This window comes from Sebastes umbrosus, chromosome 3 (genome assembly GCF_015220745.1).
Source record: "Sebastes umbrosus isolate fSebUmb1 chromosome 3, fSebUmb1.pri, whole genome shotgun sequence".
Taxonomy (NCBI): domain Eukaryota; kingdom Metazoa; phylum Chordata; class Actinopteri; order Perciformes; family Sebastidae; genus Sebastes; species Sebastes umbrosus.
In genome coordinates, this window is record NC_051271.1 from 3,352,636 (window position 1) to 3,376,356 (window position 23,721).

At 35.5% G+C, this 23,721-nt stretch overlaps 3 protein-coding genes across 3 annotated transcripts in view; 2 read left to right on the forward strand and 1 right to left on the reverse strand.

The window, feature by feature from the left end:
* The window catches only part of LOC119484689 (SUN domain-containing protein 1-like), a 42,506-nt gene extending 19,668 nt beyond the window's left edge, over window positions 1–22,838 (forward strand). The window contains exons 7-9 of the mRNA XM_037763715.1: window positions 22,057–22,227; window positions 22,340–22,429; window positions 22,614–22,838. Coding sequence (XP_037619643.1) covers window positions 22,057–22,227; window positions 22,340–22,429; window positions 22,614–22,721 — 369 coding nt within the window. The 3' untranslated portion in view covers window positions 22,722–22,838. The remainder of the gene's footprint in view (window positions 1–22,056; window positions 22,228–22,339; window positions 22,430–22,613) is intronic.
* On the forward strand, window positions 5,230–8,386 carry LOC119484702 (active regulator of SIRT1-like). Its single transcript, XM_037763735.1, has 4 exons — window positions 5,230–5,480; window positions 7,016–7,204; window positions 7,538–7,635; window positions 7,821–8,386. Exons 1-4 carry the CDS (start codon window positions 5,426–5,428, stop codon window positions 7,968–7,970), a joined length of 492 nt encoding a protein of 163 aa, XP_037619663.1. The 5' UTR covers window positions 5,230–5,425; the 3' UTR covers window positions 7,971–8,386.
* On the reverse strand, window positions 13,651–16,813 carry LOC119484701 (active regulator of SIRT1-like). The gene is made up of 4 exons (XM_037763734.1): window positions 16,560–16,813; window positions 14,833–15,021; window positions 14,402–14,499; window positions 13,651–14,216 (listed from the first exon to the last, which is right to left on the reverse strand). Exons 1-4 carry the CDS (start codon window positions 16,612–16,614, stop codon window positions 14,067–14,069), a joined length of 492 nt encoding a protein of 163 aa, XP_037619662.1. The 5' UTR covers window positions 16,615–16,813; the 3' UTR covers window positions 13,651–14,066.
* Window positions 22,839–23,721: the final 883 nt, after the last annotated feature.

Below are 23,721 nucleotides of genomic sequence, written 5' to 3' on the forward strand. Positions count from 1 at the left end.
AAAAAAGAGTTTAGATGGTATGAGGTATAACAAAATAGACAGTAAAACAATCCAAACCATTAGATGATATTGCCAAACCGCATAGCCATGTGTTTTGTGTGTGTAGTTCCTAGTTCCTACCTGAGTCACGATACTTTGGTCTGCAGCTGGTCTCCAAAAAGGTGTCAGGAATTTCCAGACAAAACCAAAGGTTGGTTTTGTGCTTTCGTATGTATTCGAGGATAAGTGAGCTAAAAGACGGGCCCCTGCACACAAAAACACACACAAAGAAAGTGAGAAAAGGATCTCAAAACTAAAAATCACATGTTCGAATTACAATCTGACAGATAAAAACGATGAGGGGGATTTAGATGTCTCACCTTGCGACTCCAGGGCAAAGTTGGGCATAGTGCCCGCTGGTGGCAGCTCGTTGATCCTCTTCATCTTCAGCAGCTCGTCCTGCAGCATTATCACCTGCTGCTCCAGACCTTCAGTTCTTCTCAAGACCTGTAAGTGACATCATTGTGTGTTTCAACATGTGTACAGGTGAGAACATATTTGGGCTGTGATTGTGTTTTATAGGTGCACATTAAGAATAAAAAAGAAATAAAAGAGAAAGCCAAGCTGCTTTTAAGGGTCATACCGTATCCAGCTTGGTTGGTGGGACAGGTAACGCTGAGGGTCCTGAGTCCAGAGAGGTGCCGTTCATGCAGGGAGCCAGGGAGAGGGACACAATTCCTGATGGATTAAGAGAAACAAAGTATTGGAGAAACTGGTCAGTGATGTTTTATTCAAAAGACAGACACTCTACAGTATAAAACACACAGGCTGATGAACAAGATATGACTGTTTGTAGAAGGAGAGATCGCTTACCAAGACACACGGGCAGCATGTAGAACAGCCAGCGAATAATGCCGTTCCAGCTGGCCCTGGTGGCCCTGTTGGCCCCGCTGGGGACGTTGGCCTCGTTGGCCCAGCTGGCCTCTTTGGTCCCAGGTGCAAACCTGACGGTTTTCTTGGGGGTGTCTCTTGGGCTGTCTGGAGCAACCCTCCTAGGTCTTCTGAAAGTATTTTACAATGAAAATGAGAAAGAGAGTGAGAGCTTTGAAGATGTATAATGAAGACGTTATGACTGTTAAACACATACTGTACATAGCCTGTGTGCTATGCATTGCCATTGTATTTTATGATATAGACACCATCTTCGACCATCACTCACCAGTATAGAACTGCTCAATAGCCGTCAATCTGTGAGCGACACAAAGTATTAAACCTTGCAAAGAAAATGCTCAATAGCTTCACTTGAGGCCAGGTAAGATATTATATTGAATATATTAATTATTCCATATCCTATATAAATATATATATCCTGGATCAAGGCTCAGTAACTAAGTAGATAACATAAAGTGTCCAAAACTTCATGGCTAAAAGTCTCACATTCTTCACAAATGCAAACATTTAAATTAAAGTTAATCTCAAAAACACACATTCAAAAATTATCAATTTATCAAAGGCTGTATCAGAGTTAAATCACATAAAACAATCTGTTGACACCAGCTGCTGCTGTCAGCCCTTTAATTCTACATAGAATTTGCCTTTTGTAATGGCCATTTCATTTCATTATAAATATAATTTATAATTATTAAAGACAGAAAAAAGTTATTCTACAGATATAGACATTTAAACTGTTTTAATGTTGCTGGTATGATGTCAATACACTGTCAAAAGAGCACAGTCACTGTTGTTGCTGTGAACTGCGCTGCTCGAGACCTCAAATCTCTGGAGGAGACGCGCGCACACACGCACATACAGAGACGCGCGCGTACGCACACACCTCTGCCTTTGTTGGACCACAGCAGTAACGTTATATACATTGAGGAGAATTTATGACTTCTTTACATACTGTTATATAGATATTTATGTTCAGGACATTTACATGTTTTCATAAAGTTCAGCCTTAAAATGCTAATCTGTGAGGCTAGCTAGCTAAATACACAGTTAACGTGAGACTCACCTCAAACAGAAGTCAGAGAGGCAGAAGGAGACGTGAAGACGGTATTTAAGTGAAGGCCACAAAACAAAGAGCCAATCAGAGTTCTTTAATTTGAGAGGTGTCATCAGATTCGTCAGGCTGGTTGCTGGGGCCCCCCTGACCCCTAGCAACAGCTTACACATTGGTTCATAGTCTGACCAATGAAAGTGAGTTTACATTTGAAATCAAAACAACGTGATTAGCCACCTACTGGCGGGAAACATTAGTTCAAAACTCAAGTTAGTCATGCTATAAAAACTATTCTAGGTGACACACAGTAAGCTATTGGTGTCGTTTAAACTGCGAGCAGCTTCTGTCCTCTGCGCCCTCTGTCAGGAGATTAACACACGCACGAACACACACAACAGCGCCGTGCAGCGTCAGAAATGTTACTGAACTGAACAAACTGAATATCTATCTGTTGATGCTATGAATTAAGGGTTTATTTTGACCAAAACCAGAGTTTGTGATTGTTGGAACAGTGGAAAGAGCTTCGCTCCTCCTATAACAGTAGGCCTGTACGCTACTGTAGGCCTATACACAGTTATAGGAGGAGCTTTGCTCTTCCTATAACTGTGTATATAATGTATGTATATAATGTTTAAATGTATATTATAATGTTTAAACTAGAAAATTTCGCAAGAAATTTTGACCAGTGTGCCTGGTGCTGGGGGGGGTCTGAGGACCATAGTGAGGTTAGAAGAAGGGGGATGATAGGCCCAATAAAGTCCCAAGTCTCGTGACCCGTTTAAACTTTGAATCATTTTTCTACGTTAAATATGCCGACTCTGTATGGCCCTAAAGAGGAGAGTTTTTGAGCTCTCTTCACATCGATTTGCCACTCATTCCTATGGAGCAAAGAAATCGTGCTTTCGCGCGATTTTTTTCGGAGACCGCTACGCGAATCTCTTAGAACAGTCATAGCACACCATTCCCGCTCATTCTGTCACTGGTTGCCATGGTGATTTGGGGGCCGAGAGGAGTGTTTAGTTTCCTGTTATTATAAAGTAAGAGTTGAGGGCTTTTATTTTGAAAAGTAGGTGAATACCTAGTTTCCTGTTATCATACAATGAGAGTTGGGGGCTTTTAATCACAGGTGTAATTAATAACATTAATTATGGCCCTGATCCATTGAAGCCTGGTTTACAGCATGTTGGCTCACTGAAATGGCGTGATACAGTAATAGTGTGCGTGTGTGTGTATGGGTGTGTTAGTCAGCCTGCACTGATTGGCTAATGTGAATCAGCAGTCTAGCAGCAATCAAAAGTTGCCGTGGTGATTGGCCACTGCTGCAGTGGGGCAGTTTATAATAGGAGTTAACCAGAGACGTACATGTCATAAAAGTGCTTCTACGACAGAAACCGTGACTCCTATCGCTTAGATTGTTCATGAGACCAGTTAGGAGTCTCTGATGAACAAATGGTGAAACATTTGGGTCTGTAGTGTCAAAAATGTGACTTCGGCGGCAGTTTCGAAAAGTAGTAACTTTTTTCTTTGATTTAAAAAATTCTGTGAAATTTAATATGGGGCCCTATGGGAGCCTAGCCTGGAGTTGCTGTCACGTTCAGGCATGTGTCGCCAAATGTGTAAGTCCGACTGATTCCATAGCTACATGACTGCGACCGGCACAACAATACCTACAATTTGATGAACAAATTATCTATGAGGAGTGAAAATTGTGGGCTACAGAGCAATTTGTTCGGAAAATTTTCAAAAGATTTTAAAGCTTTCCCACACTCTAGCGATGATGTCACGTGCTCTAAAATCTGAAGCGGTCTGAAAATTTCACAAAACGTAAACTGCGATTTCGTGAAAACCGTGCCAGCTATCAAAAAATTTCCATTTGGCCAAATAAAGTCCCAAGTCTCGTGACCCGTTTAAACTCTTAATCACGTTTCTACGTTAAAGTATGGCGACCCTGTATGGCCACAAAGAGGAGTGCTTTTGAGCACTCCTCACGTCGATTTTCAATGCATTCCTATGGAGCAAATAATCGCGCTATCACGCATTTTTTCAGTAACCGCTGCGCAAATCTCTTAGTCAGGTCTTGGCACACGATTCCCGATCATTCCGCACGTTTTGATGTATTTTTTTGTACATGTGCTGGCAACGCTGCGGGAGGAGTAGCGCGCCAAAGTTTTAGGCGGAAGAAGTCAGAATAATTATAAGCCCGTCGAATAATAGACCAGTGTGCTTTGCACAAGGCTTTGCCTTGTGCTTCTAGGCACACTGGAATAATAACACTATGATGAAGGCATTAAACGGCCATAAAAACAACAACAACGAAAGTGGCAACACTTCATTTTACAGGTCCGCAAATTTCATGATAATTAGGTGATAATTAGCAAATAACTTCTTTGAAATTTCTTTTTAAAACTCCCTGAATCATGACATTAGCTGATGAAGCCCCCCTGAGAGGGCACTTTCCTCCTTTTTAAACAACACAGGGCTGGTGGGTACACTGTAAAAAGAAAAGTGTAAAATAACAGAAATTTTGGCAGCAGGGGCGTCAGAAAATGTCTGTTAAAAAACGGAAAAATACTGTCCGTTTATTAACATAAATAAACTGTAAAAAAAATAAAATAATTATCTTTATATAATTAGCCTTTATTATTGTAATTTTACAAGAAATATTTTACTTTTAACATATATTTATTGTTAGAATAATCATACACCGTAAATCACAAATCTTATATTTACATATAAATCACAAATGAAACATGTCATTTTACGTTGCAAAAGCCCAAATTTACATTAACTCTCAGAAGTTTTGCAAAAAAAAATCTGTATTTTTACAAGAAATATTTTAAGACTTCCATGAAATCCTTTTCTTCTAACATAAATAAATTGTTTAAATAGAGTCATAAACCTCTAAAAAACAGAATAATTATCTTTAAAAATGATCAAGAAAAGCTTAAATACAGATGAGTACGATTGTGATTACAAAAAATACTGTAAATCTAACACTATTTACATATAAATCACAAATGAAACGTGTAATTTTTAAATTTTTTTTCTGTTATTTTGAAATACAGACAAAAAAATATAAAATGTCTTGAAATAAAACTATAAAAAGTTTTTTTTTTTTACAGTGTAGGATATAAGGAATAGGATGAAATGATGTGATATTGCATACTCCTGTACAATAGGTGGCGATATGCACCTTTAAACTGTTTGCAGTCCGCCAATAAAACCAAGAGAAGAAAAAAGAAGGACCTTTCCTTTACACATCTTCGACTGTTTTCCAGCCGGTTACTTTAAAGTGGTGCACAAGAGCAGCTCACCGGATGTTGATCTTCACACGTTGCCGTCGTTCAGAGTTGTAGTTGAACTCTCTCATCTTTTATCGCTCATCAACTCTCATCGCTGCAGCTTGTAGTCATTTAAAGAAAAGCTGGTTGTATTAAGTTCAGGATGTCTGCGTCGTTGATCCGGAGAGGACTGGAGCTGCTGAACGAAGACATTAAAGGTCAGTTCAGCCTTTTAGCTCCTAGCTAAGCTACAGTCGGCTAACATTAGCATTAGCATCGGTGTGCAGTTTGATTACAACAGACAGTTCAACATCTTCCCTCACTGCTGCTGTCTAACATAATAATAATAATAATAATAATAATAATAATAATAATAATAATAATAATAATGTAATAATAATAATAATAAAAATAATAATAATAATAATAATAATAAAAAAAGTAGTAATAATAATAATAGTAATAATAATAATAATAATAATGTAATAATAATAATAATAGTAATAATAATCACAATAATAGTAATTGTAATAATAATGGTAATGATAATAGTAATAATAATAATGGTCATAATAATTATAATAATAATAATAGTAATAATAGTAATAATAATAATAATAATAATGTAATAATAATAATAATAGTAATAATAATCACAATAATAGTAATTATAATAATAATAGTAATAATAATGGTAATGATAATAGTAATAATAATAATAATGGTCATAATAATTATAATAATAATAATAATAATAGTAATAATAATAATAATAATAGTAATAATAATAATAATAATGTAAGAATAATAATAATAGTAATAATGATAATCACAATAATAGTAATTATAATAATAATAGTAATAATAATGGTAATGATAATAGTAATAATAATAATAATAAACAACTGGCGACTTAATTCTCATTTTGTTTTCATTATTATTCATCATGTCATTCAAAAACAACCCACTACAAGTCAAGAATTGATAAAAATGATCAATAATCCCTCCAAAATACCACATTAAGACACTAAGACCTTGAGGAACACCATAGAAAATGCCATGCTGTGATTTAGGATCAAAAACATTTGACATTTGGAGATTTCTGCAAGAATTGCACATTTCAGCGATTGCACTTCTGTTGTGTAAACTGCTCAGAAACCCCATTATTGTCCATCTAGCTAGGAAAGCCATCCATCCTCTGAATGCTCTAGGTCTCTAGTCTGATCCATCCATCCTCTGAATGTTCTAGGTCTCTAGTCTGATCCATCCATCCTCTGAATGCTCTAGGTCTCTAGTTTGTGGCTGTAAAGTTTCATGAGGCTGTGATTATCCTAGAGGTCACCACAGGTCACTAACATCATCACACATGAATACAGTTGGGCTCATTGGATCCACAAGAGTCTCAGCTTTACAGTGATACCCAATTTATGTAATTCAGGACTGTTTAAGTATCCCAGTATGCAGAAATATTCAAATACACCATTTTAGAATAGGAGAAAATAACTATTTTATACTGCTTTCAAAAAAACTGCATGTGATTATCATAAAGTGGGCATGTCTGTAAAGGGGAGACTCGGGGGTACCCATAGAACCCATTTTCATTCACATATCTGGAGGTCAGAGGTCAATGGATTCCTTAGGTATTGCAAATGGATGTGCAAAAGTTTACAGTAAAGATGTGCAATGTATAGGGACAATAATCCAAGTAAATCTTGTAGATTTCATGTAACGCCTGCCTTTCCCTATGTCCCAGATGCCAGTAAAGTGAAGAAGAAGAAGAAGAAGCAGCAGCAGCAGCAGACGCCCAGCTCAGCCACAGTGATGGAGCTGGTGAGCACAAAGCGGCAGGGGGTGACCAAGCAGGTCAAGCGGCTGCAGGGTCGCCTGGGTCCCGGCAGAAATAAAGCTACAGTCAAAGACAAGAGGATCAAGTCTGCAGTGGGTCAGTCTGCTCCTAGTCCTGCTCAGCATCAGCGTTCAAGAAATTACATTCAAACTAGGCTACGTTTGAACTTATGCATAGCTGGTGCAACTCAGTGCAGAACCACTAGGTGGCTCTGTTGCACGGTGTTTCAGTTTCAGTGGCTAAGAAGAATTGCAACAAATTCTATGATCTAAATAACCGTTCTGTCACAATCTAAATCTCTTTTAAGTGTAAAATAAAACATGATTTATTAACAGAAGTGTAATTGGAGTCCTCTGGTGTTTGTTTTGCATTACATCTGTTCTCTCTTCATGCTCTAAACTCCCTCTTCTTCTTTGGTGTTAACTGTAGAGGAGTTCAGGAAGAAGCAGAGGAAGAGCCAGATGAGCGCGAACCTCAAGTACTTTATGGAAGCTGGCGTTAAAACAAGAGATTCAGACACTATGAAGGTAAGAAAGGCCGAGATCGCTCACTTATTACAGCTATCATCAGTGATGGTGACCCTTTTCTTTACTTTATGTGTTTTTTCAATACATTGCATCTTTGTCATCTTTTTCACCCCTGATGGGTTTGCACACCTGTGTCTGTAAGTGAGTTTGTGATCCAGTGTTGACTTGCTCTCTGTCCCACTTAGATCCTGAGCCATAATTCAGGGAGACAGTCCAGGAATCGGCCGGAGCCACCCCCCAAGAAGGCCAAGGAGACGGAGTCGTTGTTCACGGAGGCGGAGTTCAAGCAGTTCCAGAAGGAATACTTTGGCAGGACTGTCGAGGAGAAGAAATAAAGCACACCGAGAAACACAAAGACACTTCGTCCACAGTGGAAACAGCAGAGCTGCTGGTCTTCACATTCTTCTTTATATATGGTTGTGGTGGTCTCCTCCAGTCACAATCAGGATAGTCCAGTTTGGACTTGAATTTAATTGTATTCAGACATTTTTTTTTTACTATCGAGCAGAAATTCAAACACACTGTATTCATTTTTCAATATCAAGAACCACAGGTTGACTTTGTTATTTTTATTCAGGGTGTAAGAGCAATAAATCTATATGCATAAAATGGATGGCTTGGTATAAGTTTTTCCATGATCACAGCTTACTAGACTCCTTCCAGTAAAACAGGGTGAAGTATTATTATTAATTATAATAAGATAAATGTGTTATTAGCAATGTTTACATAAAAAATAAAATTGCTAAATAATGTTTGATAAAACTTGTGACTCATTTTATGGGTCCAAACACCACTTTTCTTCATGTTCCACATCTGTGAGATACATAAAATGAGCTAATTCATTGGAATTATTTGATATACATATTACTTTACACCATATTATAATTATTTATTTGTTTACAAATCATTTATATGATTTGTTTCATCTAAATGCACCTGTCCCACACTTCTGAGTCCTGAACAAATGAGCAAGTGAGCACATGGATGACAGGTTGGGTCGCCCACCTAGGTGACCCTCAAGATCAAGAAAAACACGACCACGTTTTCTTCTGAAGTATTTATTGTGTCCTCACCATACAGCTTACTAATTGTGTATTTTGAACTACATTTAAAAAATAACTTCATATTACTGTTAAATTCATAATGTATATATTAAACGCTAAGAGTCAAAGCTAATTTAGCAGACCTTGCTAGCTGCCATTTATCTGCAATATTGGCAAAGATGTGATTTCTACAACATGTTCTTAAAGACATTAGTATTACAATATCTGTCATGTAACACAACATGTTATATATTTTTGTGTATGAAGACATCTATGGTTACTGTCTAATTTTTTCGGGATTTAGAGAAAATCATGAAATCCCATATTTTTAAAAACATTTTGTTATATCAATATTTACAATGATGCACACAGCTTGATGAAAATTAATTTAAATGTCTTCAAAATATTATAGAAATTAAAAAAGTAAAATGTATAAAATAAGCCTCATTGTAAAAAAACATGTTACAGATTAAATGTTGACCATTAAATGTAATTTTGTGTACCTGTTTATATGTATTATATACTCTGATGATTATTATATATCTATAATATAATTATATAATTCACAGAGGTTGATTCTATTTTATTTGGGAGAGTCAAAAGTGACCATAGTTGCAGAAACACCCAACTACTGTCACTTAACCTCCAGTCGTTGCAGCTTCAGACTGGACCTGCCCTCAGAGTTTACTTGGACTGGACACACAAAAAATAAAATTGTGTTAATTTCTTTTAAAATTCTTTCTATCCTTTTAATTTGTGTTGTGGTGTTTTATGCAGAATTTCCTGATGCATGTTTGGTTGCTTCTCCTGTTTAAATATCTGGTATTATTTGTCACTTGAGTGGGCTCTTACATAAATATGTAAAGAAATCTAAAGTAAGTGATTAGCCTTTCTCACACTAAGCTGTTTATAACCTGTTCCATTGTACAATATCCTGAAATGTATGAAAGACTGAAGAGACTGAAATACTTCATCCACATCTGCAGCTAACCACCAGAGGGCAGTCCAGTTCTTGCTGTGAACCACAGACGGGTTCATCCAGTTTAACCCTCCTGTTGTCTTTGGGTCAAATTGACACGTTTTCAAACTTCATAAATATGGATGTCTTTCAACTAATTTTTCAGATCTTTTTTTTCAGACTTCTTTCAGATCTTTTTTTTTAGACTTTTTTTTCCGAAATTTTTCAAATCTTTTTTTTCGGACATTTTTCAGATCTTTTTTTTCAGACTTTTATTTTCAGAAATTTTTCAGAATTTTTTTTTTCAGACTTTTTTCAGATCTATTTTCCAGACTTTTTTGGGACATTTTTTCAGACTTTTTTTTCGGACATTTTTCAGACTTTTTTTTCGGACTTTTTCTGTCCGAAATTTTTCAAATCTTTTTTTTCAGACTTTTTTTAGATCTTTTTTTTAGACTTTTTTTGTCCGAAATTTTTCAAATCGTTTTTTTCGGACATTTTTCAGATCTTGTTTTTCAGACTTTTATTTTAAGAAATTTTTCAGAATTTTTTTTCGGACATCTTTTTCAGACATTTCTTTTCAGAATTTTTTTTTCAAACTTTTTTCAGATCTATTTTCCAGACTTTTTTGGGACATTTTTTCAGACTTTTTTTTCCGGACATTTTTCAGACTTTTTCTGTCCGAAATTTTTCAAATCTTTTTTTTCAGACTTTTTTTAGATCTTTTTTTTTAGACTTTTTTTGTCCGAAATTTTTCAAATCGTTTTTTTCGGACATTTTTCAGATCTTGTTTTTCAGACTTTTATTTTAAGAAATTTTTCAGAATTTTTTTTCGGACATCTTTTTCAGACATTTCTTTTCAGAATTTTTTTTTCAAACTTTTTTCAGATCTATTTTCCAGACTTTTTTGGGACATTTTTTCAGACTTTTTTTCCGGACATTTTTCAGACTTTTTCTGTCCGAAATTTTTCAAATCTTTTTTTTCAGACTTTTTTTAGATCTTTTTTTTTAGACTTTTTTTGTCCGAAATTTTTCAAATCGTTTTTTTCGGACATTTTTCAGATCTTTTTTTTCAGACTTTTATTTCAGATCTTTTTTTTCAGACTTTTATTTTCAGAAATTTTTCAGATATTTTTTTTCGGACATTTTTCAGATATTTTTTTTCAGAATTTTATTTTCAGAAATTTTTCAGAATTTTTTTTCGGACATCTTTTTCAGACATTTTTCAGATATTTCTTTTCAGAATTTTTTTTTTTAGACTTTTTTCAGATCTATTTTTTAGACTTTTTTTTCGGACATTTATCAGATCTTTTTTTTCAGACTTTTATTTCAGATCTTTTTTTTCAGACTTTTACTTTCAGAAATATTTCAGATATTTTTTTTCCAGACATTTTTCTGATATTTTTTTTCAGAATTTTTTTTTTCAGACTTTTTTCAGATCTATTTTTCACACTTTTTTTCCGGACATTTTTTCAGATATTTTTTTCAGACTTTTTTTACAAACTTTTTCTGTCCGAAATTTTTCAAATCTTTTTTTAGATCTTTTTTTTAGATTTTTTCAAATCTTTTTTTTCGGACATTTTTCAGATATTTTTTTTCAGACTTTTATTTTCAGAAATTTTTCAGATCTTTTTTTTCAGAATTTTTTTTCTGACATCTTTTTCAGACATTTTTCAGATCTTTTTTTTCAGAATTTTTTCTTTCAGACTTTTTTCAGATCTATTTTTCAGACTTTTTTCGGACATTTTTTTCAGACATTTTTCAGATATTTTTTTTCAGAATTGTTTTTTCAGACTTTTTTCAGATCTATTTTTCAGACTTTTTTTTGGGACATTTTTTCGGACATTTTTTCAGACTTTTTTTTCGGACTTTTTTCAAATATTTTTTTTCAGACTTTTATTTTCAGAAATGTTTCAGATCTTTTTTTTCAGAATTTTTTTTCAGACATCTTTTTCAGATCTTTTTTTTCAGAATTTTTTCAGATCTTTTTTTCAGACTTTTTTTTCAGACTTTTTCTGTCCAAAATTTTTCAAATCTTTTTTTTCAGACTTTTTTTAAATCTTTTTTTTTAGACTTTTTTTGTCCGAAATTTTTCAAATCTTTTTTTTCAGACTTTTTTCAGATCTTTTTTTTCAGAATTTGTTTTTCAGAATTTTTTCAGATCTTTTTTTCAGACTTTTTCTGTCCAAAATTTTTCAAATCTTTTTTTTCAGACTTTTTTTAAATCTTTTTTTTTAGACTTTTTTTTCTCCGAAATTTTTCAAATCTTTTTTTTCAGACTTTTTTTAGATCTTTTTTTTTTTTTACTTTTATTTTCAGAAATTTTTCAGATCTTTTTTTTCAGAATTTTTTTTTCAGAAATTTTTCAGATCTTTTTTTCAGAATTTTTTTTGGGACATTTTTTCAGACTTTTTTTTGGGACATTTTTTCAGACTTTTTTTCGGATATTTTTCAGATCTTTTTTAATTTCATATAAATTAGGTTTAGTGACCATGAATTCCAAAAAAAAGTGTAAAACTCGTGGTAATGAGTTGGAATGAAGTTGGCCAAAAAGGTGTAATACAGAATTGGGTGATAATTTATAATGTATGCTTTAAAAACAGTCAAACCAGACCGGGTCAATTTTGACCCGGGAAGGCAAAAGTTGCATGGGCGACGGGAAGACAACAGGAGGGTTAAACTGGATGAACCCGTCTGTGGTTCACAGCAAGAACTGGACTGCCCTCTGGTGGTTAGCTGCAGATGTGGATGAAGTATTTCAGTCTCTTCAGTCTTTCATACATTTCAGGATATTGTACAATGGAACAGGTTATAAACAGCTTAGTGTGAGAAAGGCTAATCACTTACTTTAGATTTCTTTACATATTTATGTAAGAGCCCACTCAAGTGACAAATAATACCAGATATTTAAACAGGAGAAGCAACCAAACATGCATCAGGAAATTCTGCATAAAACACCACAACACAAATTAAAAGGATAGAAAGAATTTTAAAAGAAATTAACACAATTTTATTTTTTGTGTGTCCAGTCCAAGTAAACTCTGAGGGCAGGTCCAGTCTGAAGCTGCAACGACTGGAGGTTAAGTGACAGTAGTTGGGTGTTTCTGCAACTATGGTCACTTTTGACTCTCCCAAATAAAATAGAATCAACCTCTGTGAATTATATAATTATATTATAGATATATAATAATCATCAGAGTATATAATACATATAAACAGGTACACAAAATTACATTTAATGGTCAACATTTAATCTGTAACATGTTTTTTTACAATGAGGCTTATTTTATACATTTTACTTTTTTAATTTCTATAATATTTTGAAGACATTTAAATTAATTTTCATCAAGCTGTGTGCATCATTGTAAATATTGATATAACAAAATGTTTTTAAAAATATGGGATTTCATGATTTTCTCTAAATCCCGAAAAAATTAGACAGTAACCATAGATGTCTTCATACACAAAAATATATAACATGTTGTGTTACATGACAGATATTGTAATACTAATGTCTTTAAGAACATGTTGTAGAAATCACATCTTTGCCAATATTGCAGATAAATGGCAGCTAGCAAGGTCTGCTAAATTAGCTTTGACTCTTAGCGTTTAATATATACATTATGAATTTAACAGTAATATGAAGTTATTTTTTAAATGTAGTTCAAAATACACAATTAGTAAGCTGTATGGTGAGGACACAATAAATACTTCAGAAGAAAACGTGGTCGTGTTTTTCTTGATCTTGAGGGTCACCTAGGTGGGCGACCCAACCTGTCATCCATGTGCTCACTTGCTCATTTGTTCAGGACTCAGAAGTGTGGGACAGGTGCATTTAGATGAAACAAATCATATAAATGATTTGTAAACAAATAAATAATTATAATATGGTGTAAAGTAATATGTATATCAAATAATTCCAATGAATTAGCTCATTTTATGTATCTCACAGATGTGGAACATGAAGAAAAGTGGTGTTTGGACCCATAAAATGAGTCACAAGTTTTATCAAACATTATTTAGCAATTTTATTTTTTATGTAAACATTGCTAATAACACATTTATCTTATTATAATTAATAATAATACTTCACCCTGTTTTACTGGAAGGAGTCTAGTAAGCTGTGATCATGGAAAAACTTATACCAAGCCATCCATTTTATGCATATAGATTTATTGCTCTTACACCCTGAATAAAAATAACAAAGTCAACCTGTGGTTCTTGATATTGAAAAATGAATACAGTGTGTTTGAATTTCTGCTCGATAGTAAAAAAAAAATGTCTGAATACAATTAAATTCAAGTCCAAACTGGACTATCCTGATTGTGACTGGAGGAGACCACCACAACCATATATAAAGAAGAATGTGAAGACCAGCAGCTCTGCTGTTTCCACTGTGGACGAAGTGTCTTTGTGTTTCTCGGTGTGCTTTATTTCTTCTCCTCGACAGTCCTGCCAAAGTATTCCTTCTGGAACTGCTTGAACTCCGCCTCCGTGAACAACGACTCCGTCTCCTTGGCCTTCTTGGGGGGTGGCTCCGGCCGATTCCTGGACTGTCTCCCTGAATTATGGCTCAGGATCTAAGTGGGACAGAGAGCAAGTCAACACTGGATCACAAACTCACTTACAGACACAGGTGTGCAAACCCATCAGGGGTGAAAAAGATGACAAAGATGCAATGTATTGAAAAAACACATAAAGTAAAGAAAAGGGTCACCATCACTGATGATAGCTGTAATAAGTGAGCGATCTCGGCCTTTCTTACCTTCATAGTGTCTGAATCTCTTGTTTTAACGCCAGCTTCCATAAAGTACTTGAGGTTCGCGCTCATCTGGCTCTTCCTCTGCTTCTTCCTGAACTCCTCTACAGTTAACACCAAAGAAGAAGAGGGAGTTTAGAGCATGAAGAGAGAACAGATGTAATGCAAAACAAACACCAGAGGACTCCAATTACACTTCTGTTAATAAATCATGTTTTATTTTACACTTAAAAGAGATTTAGATTGTGACAGAACGGTTATTTAGATCATAGAATTTGTTGCAATTCTTCTTAGCCACTGAAACTGAAACACCGTGCAACAGAGCCACCTAGTGGTTCTGCACTGAGTTGCACCAGCTATGCATAAGTTCAAACGTAGCCTAGTTTGAATGTAATTTCTTGAACGCTGATGCTGAGCAGGACTAGGAGCAGACTGACCCACTGCAGACTTGATCCTCTTGTCTTTGACTGTAGCTTTATTTCTGCCGGGACCCAGGCGACCCTGCAGCCGCTTGACCTGCTTGGTCACCCCCTGCCGCTTTGTGCTCACCAGCTCCATCACTGTGGCTGAGCTGGGCGTCTGCTGCTGCTGCTGCTTCTTCTTCTTCTTCTTCACTTTACTGGCATCTGGGACATAGGGAAAGGCAGGCGTTACATGAAATCTACAAGATTTACTTGGATTATTGTCCCTATACATTGCACATCTTTACTGTAAACTTTTGCACATCCATTTGCAATACCTAAGGAATCCATTGACCTCTGACCTCCAGATATGTGAATGAAAATGGGTTCTATGGGTACCCCCGAGTCTCCCCTTTACAGACATGCCCACTTTATGATAATCACATGCAGTTTTTTTGAAAGCAGTATAAAATAGTTATTTTCTCCTATTCTAAAATGGTGTATTTGAATATTTCTGCATACTGGGATACTTAAACAGTCCTGAATTACATAAATTGGGTATCACTGTAAAGCTGAGACTCTTGTGGATCCAATGAGCCCAACTGTATTCATGTGTGATGATGTTAGTGACCTGTGGTGACCTCTAGGATAATCACAGCCTCATGAAACTTTACAGCCACAAACTAGAGACCTAGAGCATTCAGAGGATGGATGGATCAGACTAGAGACCTAGAACATTCAGAGGATGGATGGATCAGACTAGAGACCTAGAGCATTCAGAGGATGGATGGCTTTCCTAGCTAGATGGACAATAATGGGGTTTCTGAGCAGTTTACACAACAGAAGTGCAATCGCTGAAATGTGCAATTCTTGCAGAAATCTCCAAATGTCAAATGTTTTTGATCCTAAATCACAGCATGGCATTTTCTATGGTGTTCCTCAAGGTCTTAGTGTCTTAATGTGGTATTTTGGAGGGATTATTGATCATTTTTATCAATTCTTGACTTGTAGTGGGTTGTTTTTGAATGACATGATGAATAATAATGAAAACAAAATGAGAATTAAGTCGCCAGTTGTTTATTATTATTATTATTACTATTATCATTACCATTATTATTACTATTATTATTATAATTACTATTATTGTGATTATCATTATTACTATTATTATTATTCTTACATTATTATTATTATTATTACTATTATTATTATTATTATTACTATTATTATTATTATTATTATAATTATTATGACCATTATTATTATTATTACTATTATCATTACCATTATTATTACTATTATTATTATAATTACTATTATTGTGATTATTATTACTATTATTATTATTATTACATTATTATTATTATTATTATTACTATTATTACTATTATTATTATTATAATTATTATGACCATTATTATTATTACTATTATCATTACCATTATTATTACAATTACTATTATTGTGATTATTATTACTATTATTATTATTATTACATTATTATTATTATTATTATTACTATTATTATTATTACTACTTTTTTTATTATTATTATTATTATTATTATTTTTATTATTATTATTATTACATTATTATTATTATTATTATTATTATTATTATTATTATTATTATTATTATTATTATGTTAGACAGCAGCAGTGAGGGAAGATGTTGAACTGTCTGTTGTAATCAAACTGCACACCGATGCTAATGCTAATGTTAGCCGACTGTAGCTTAGCTAGGAGCTAAAAGGCTGAACTGACCTTTAATGTCTTCGTTCAGCAGCTCCAGTCCTCTCCGGATCAACGACGCAGACATCCTGAACTTAATACAACCAGCTTTTCTTTAAATGACTACAAGCTGCAGCGATGAGAGTTGATGAGCGATAAAAGATGAGAGAGTTCAACTACAACTCTGAACGACGGCAACGTGTGAAGATCAACATCCGGTGAGCTGCTCTTGTGCACCACTTTAAAGTAACCGGCTGGAAAACAGTCGAAGATGTGTAAAGGAAAGGTCCTTCTTTTTTCTTCTCTTGGTTTTATTGGCGGACTGCAAACAGTTTAAAGGTGCATATCGCCACCTATTGTACAGGAGTATGCAATATCACATCATTTCATCCTATTCCTTATATCCTACACTGTAAAAAAAAAAAACTTTTTATAGTTTTATTTCAAGACATTTTATATTTTTTTGTCTGTATTTCAAAATAACAGAAAAAAAATTTAAAAATTACACGTTTCATTTGTGATTTATATGTAAATAGTGTTAGATTTACAGTATTTTTTGTAATCACAATCGTACTCATCTGTATTTAAGCTTTTCTTGATCATTTTTAAAGATAATTATTCTGTTTTTTAGAGGTTTATGACTCTATTTAAACAATTTATTTATGTTAGAAGAAAAGGATTTCATGGAAGTCTTAAAATATTTCTTGTAAAAATACAGATTTTTTTTTGCAAAACTTCTGAGAGTTAATGTAAATTTGGGCTTTTGCAACGTAAAATGACATGTTTCATTTGTGATTTATATGTAAATATAAGATTTGTGATTTACGGTGTATGATTATTCTAACAATAAATATATGTTAAAAGTAAAATATTTCTTGTAAAATTACAATAATAAAGGCTAATTATATAAAGATAATTATTTTATTTTTTTTACAGTTTATTTATGTTAATAAACGGACAGTATTTTTCCGTTTTTTAACAGACATTTTCTGACGCCCCTGCTGCCAAAATTTCTGTTATTTTACACTTTTCTTTTTTACAGTGTACCCACCAGCCCTGTGTTGTTTAAAAAGGAGGAAAGTGCCCTCTCAGGGGGGCTTCATCAGCTAATGTCATGATTCAGGGAGTTTTAAAAAGAAATTTCAAAGAAGTTATTTGCTAATTATCACCTAATTATCATGAAATTTGCGGACCTGTAAAATGAAGTGTTGCCACTTTCGTTGTTGTTGTTTTTATGGCCGTTTAATGCCTTCATCATAGTGTTATTATTCCAGTGTGCCTAGAAGCACAAGGCAAAGCCTTGTGCAAAGCACACTGGTCTATTATTCGACGGGCTTATAATTATTCTGACTTCTTCCGCCTAAAACTTTGGCGCGCTACTCCTCCCGCAGCGTTGCCAGCACATGTACAAAAAATACATCAAAACGTGCGGAATGATCGGGAATCGTGTGCCAAGACCTGACTAAGAGATTTGCGCAGCGGTTACTGAAAAAATGCGTGATAGCGCGATTATTTGCTCCATAGGAATGCATTGAAAATCGACGTGAAGAGTGCTCAAAAGCACTCCTCTTTGTGGCCATACAGGGTCGCCATACTTTAACGTAGAAACGTGATTAAGAGTTTAAACGGGTCACGAGACTTGGGACTTTATTTGGCCAAATGGAAATTTTTTGATAGCTGGCACGGTTTTCACGAAATCGCAGTTTACGTTTTGTGAAATTTTCAGACCGCTTCAGATTTTAGAGCACGTGACATCATCGCTAGAGTGTGGGAAAGCTTTAAAATCTTTTGAAAATTTTCCGAACAAATTGCTCTGTAGCCCACAATTTTCACTCCTCATAGATAATTTGTTCATCAAATTGTAGGTATTGTTGTGCCGGTCGCAGTCATGTAGCTATGGAATCAGTCGGACTTACACATTTGGCGACACATGCCTGAACGTGACAGCAACTCCAGGCTAGGCTCCCATAGGGCCCCATATTAAATTTCACAGAATTTTTTAAATCAAAGAAAAAAGTTACTACTTTTCGAAACTGCCGCCGAAGTCACATTTTTGACACTACAGACCCAAATGTTTCACCATTTGTTCATCAGAGACTCCTAACTGGTCTCATGAACAATCTAAGCGATAGGAGTCACGGTTTCTGTCGTAGAAGCACTTTTATGACATGTACGTCTCTGGTTAACTCCTATTATAAACTGCCCCACTGCAGCAGTGGCCAATCACCACGGCAACTTTTGATTGCTGCTAGACTGCTGATTCACATTAGCCAATCAGTGCAGGCTGACTAACACACCCACACACACACACACACACTATTACTGTATCACGCCATTTCAGTGAGCCAACATGCTGTAAACCAGGCTTCAATGGATCAGGGCCATAATTAATGTTATTAATTACACCTGTGATTAAAAGCCCCCAACTCTCATTGTATGATAACAGGAAACTAGGTATTCACCTACTTTTCAAAATAAAAGCCCTCAACTCTTACTTTATAATAACAGGAAACTAAACACTCCTCTCGGCCCCCAAATCACCATGGCAACCAGTGACAGAATGAGCGGGAATGGTGTGCTATGACTGTTCTAAGAGATTCGCGTAGCGGTCTCCGAAAAAAATCGCGCGAAAGCACGATTTCTTTGCTCCATAGGAATGAGTGGCAAATCGATGTGAAGAGAGCTCAAAAACTCTCCTCTTTAGGGCCATACAGAGTCGGCATATTTAACGTAGAAAAATGATTCAAAGTTTAAACGGGTCACGAGACTTGGGACTTTATTGGGCCTATCATCCCCCTTCTTCTAACCTCACTATGGTCCTCAGACCCCCCCCAGCACCAGGCACACTGGTCAAAATTTCTTGCGAAATTTTCTAGTTTAAACATTATAATATACATTTAAACATTATATACATACATTATATACACAGTTATAGGAAGAGCAAAGCTCCTCCTATAACTGTGTATAGGCCTACAGTAGCGTACAGGCCTACTGTTATAGGAGGAGCGAAGCTCTTTCCACTGTTCCAACAATCACAAACTCTGGTTTTGGTCAAAATAAACCCTTAATTCATAGCATCAACAGATAGATATTCAGTTTGTTCAGTTCAGTAACATTTCTGACGCTGCACGGCGCTGTTGTGTGTGTTCGTGCGTGTGTTAATCTCCTGACAGAGGGCGCAGAGGACAGAAGCTGCTCGCAGTTTAAACGACACCAATAGCTTACTGTGTGTCACCTAGAATAGTTTTTATAGCATGACTAACTTGAGTTTTGAACTAATGTTTCCCGCCAGTAGGTGGCTAATCACGTTGTTTTGATTTCAAATGTAAACTCACTTTCATTGGTCAGACTATGAACCAATGTGTAAGCTGTTGCTAGGGGTCAGGGGGGCCCCAGCAACCAGCCTGACGAATCTGATGACACCTCTCAAATTAAAGAACTCTGATTGGCTCTTTGTTTTGTGGCCTTCACTTAAATACCGTCTTCACGTCTCCTTCTGCCTCTCTGACTTCTGTTTGAGGTGAGTCTCACGTTAACTGTGTATTTAGCTAGCTAGCCTCACAGATTAGCATTTTAAGGCTGAACTTTATGAAAACATGTAAATGTCCTGAACATAAATATCTATATAACAGTATGTAAAGAAGTCATAAATTCTCCTCAATGTATATAACGTTACTGCTGTGGTCCAACAAAGGCAGAGGTGTGTGCGTACGCGCGCGTCTCTGTATGTGCGTGTGTGCGCGCGTCTCCTCCAGAGATTTGAGGTCTCGAGCAGCGCAGTTCACAGCAACAACAGTGACTGTGCTCTTTTGACAGTGTATTGACATCATACCAGCAACATTAAAACAGTTTAAATGTCTATATCTGTAGAATAACTTTTTTCTGTCTTTAATAATTATAAATTATATTTATAATGAAATGAAATGGCCATTACAAAAGGCAAATTCTATGTAGAATTAAAGGGCTGACAGCAGCAGCTGGTGTCAACAGATTGTTTTATGTGATTTAACTCTGATACAGCCTTTGATAAATTGATAATTTTTGAATGTGTGTTTTTGAGATTAACTTTAATTTAAATGTTTGCATTTGTGAAGAATGTGAGACTTTTAGCCATGAAGTTTTGGACACTTTATGTTATCTACTTAGTTACTGAGCCTTGATCCAGGATATATATATTTATATAGGATATGGAATAATTAATATATTCAATATAATATCTTACCTGGCCTCAAGTGAAGCTATTGAGCATTTTCTTTGCAAGGTTTAATACTTTGTGTCGCTCACAGATTGACGGCTATTGAGCAGTTCTATACTGGTGAGTGATGGTCGAAGATGGTGTCTATATCATAAAATACAATGGCAATGCATAGCACACAGGCTATGTACAGTATGTGTTTAACAGTCATAACGTCTTCATTATACATCTTCAAAGCTCTCACTCTCTTTCTCATTTTCATTGTAAAATACTTTCAGAAGACCTAGGAGGGTTGCTCCAGACAGCCCAAGAGACACCCCCAAGAAAACCGTCAGGTTTGCACCTGGGACCAAAGAGGCCAGCTGGGCCAACGAGGCCAACGTCCCCAGCGGGGCCAACAGGGCCACCAGGGCCAGCTGGAACGGCATTATTCGCTGGCTGTTCTACATGCTGCCCGTGTGTCTTGGTAAGCGATCTCTCCTTCTACAAACAGTCATATCTTGTTCATCAGCCTGTGTGTTTTATACTGTAGTGTCTGTCTTTTGAATAAAACATCACTGACCAGTTTCTCCAATACTTTGTTTCTCTTAATCCATCAGGAATTGTATCCTTCTCCCTGGCTCCCTGCATGAACGGCACCTCTCTGGACTCAGGACCCTCAGCGTTACCTGTCCCACCAACCAAGCTGGATACGGTATGACCCTTAAAAGCAGCTTGGCTTTCTCTTTTATTTCTTTTTTATTCTTAATGTGCACCTATAAAACACAATCACAGCCCAAATATGTTCTCACCTGTACACATGTTGAAACACACAATGATGTCACTTACAGGTCTTGAGAAGAACTGAAGGTCTGGAGCAGCAGGTGATAATGCTGCAGGACGAGCTGCTGAAGATGAAGAGGATCAACGAGCTGCCACCAGCGGGCACTATGCCCAACTTTGCCCTGGAGTCGCAAGGTGAGACATCTAAATCCCCCTCATCGTTTTTATCTGTCAGATTGTAATTCGAACATGTGATTTTTAGTTTTGAGATCCTTTTCTCACTTTCTTTGTGTGTGTTTTTGTGTGCAGGGGCCCGTCTTTTAGCTCACTTATCCTCGAATACATACGAAAGCACAAAACCAACCTTTGGTTTTGTCTGGAAATTCCTGACACCTTTTTGGAGACCAGCTGCAGACCAAAGTATCGTGACTCAGGTAGGAACTAGGAACTACACACACAAAACACATGGCTATGCGGTTTGGCAATATCATCTAATGGTTTGGATTGTTTTACTGTCTATTTTGTTATACCTCATACCATCTAAACTCTTTTTTATACTCTTTCATTTTGCAGGGAGGACCAATCGAGGTCGGACGCTGCTGGCCATTTCCTGGTGAGCGTGGACATTTGATCATAGCTCTGTCCCACCCAGTGACCATCAGCCACGTGACACTGGGTCACATTTCAAAGACCGTGTCGCCAACTGGCAGCATCTCGAGCGCCCCAGAGATGTTTGCTGTCTATGTAAGTCACAAATTTAAAATTGTTACACTGCAGGACGTCCTGTGTATTTCACTGTCACATACACAGAGAACATCAAGGTGTTCAACTGGATCTCTATCTTTCTCTCTTGAAGGGCATGAAGACTGAAGAGGATGAAGGTACCCTACTAGGGACCTTTCTTTATGATCAGGACGGCGAGTCAGTGAAGACTTTCAAACTGTCTGTGAGTATTACATCATGCAATGAAACACATGCACATGCATTTTTTAAATTTCCCCCACAAGCTAATATATCATAAGAATTACAGTTTGTCTGTCCTCATTGTAGGCTACTCATTATATCCCTTATTTCCCATCCTCTCAGTTTGTGCTCAGCTAACTCTGTCGGTTCATTTCTCTATCTCTCAGGATCAGGAAGAAGGTGTCTTCAGCCATGTGAAGCTGCAGGTCGAGAGCAACTGGGGAATTCCTGACTACACTTGCGTGTACAACTTCAGGGTCCATGGGACCGTATAGAAGACGGTGTTCCTATGGGACCATGTTGGAGCAAACACTGTCTTCTGGGCTTGATGCTGAGGCAAATGTATTTGTTCCAACAACCAACCATCTATAAATAAAAATGGCTTAATTTAACTTTGTGTTGTGGAACTTGCAGTCATAATAAAAATTCAACTTAACCTCTATGAATTTAGATTCCAACCATCAGAGTATGTAATACATTCAAACAGGTAATTTCAAAACTCACAGTATTTGTAAAACCATGAAAAGTTTCTGTATCTCAATCTGTGGAGTGAAACTATGGAACAGTTTCAATGTGGCGCTAAAGCAATGTCCAAACTTAAACCAGTTTAAAATAAGGTATAACGACATGATGTTCTCAAGGTACAGGGATGAAGTGGGGGTCTGACAATCACAAGGTGTATATATATAGGTGTGTATGTATGTATATGTATATGTGTATATATATATATATATATATATATTGCATGTTGTATTTCATGTGCATATTGTAAATTATAAATAATATGCGCATACAAGAAAAGATAACTAGTCAATACATAAGTAATGAATTGGTATTTTGATTAGGTTATATTATAAGTAATGAATTGGTATTTTGATTGATAGCAAATTTAATTATATCAGTAATTAATTTATATTTCTTTATGACAGAGATAAAAGGTAATGATAGTAGACAAATTTAGGAACATTTAATTAGAGTATATGCATGGCTCAATAAGGAAGCTGGTTAATTATTAATGAATGACTTATGGAGAAGGGGTGGTATTAAATAAGTTTGTTCTTCTCACTCCTTTTCGAATATATAAATCAAGGCATCAAGTGTTTGACAATTTGCTTTTTTTATGCTTTTCATTGTATGTAAATACTACTTCTTTCTGGCTGTCCACTTGTTGGTGTGATCATTCACTTTTTCTTTATTTCTTTATTTTTTTTGTATTCTACATGTTCGAAATAAGTTTTGAAATGAAATGAAAAGAAGTTGTGTAATTCGAGGTAC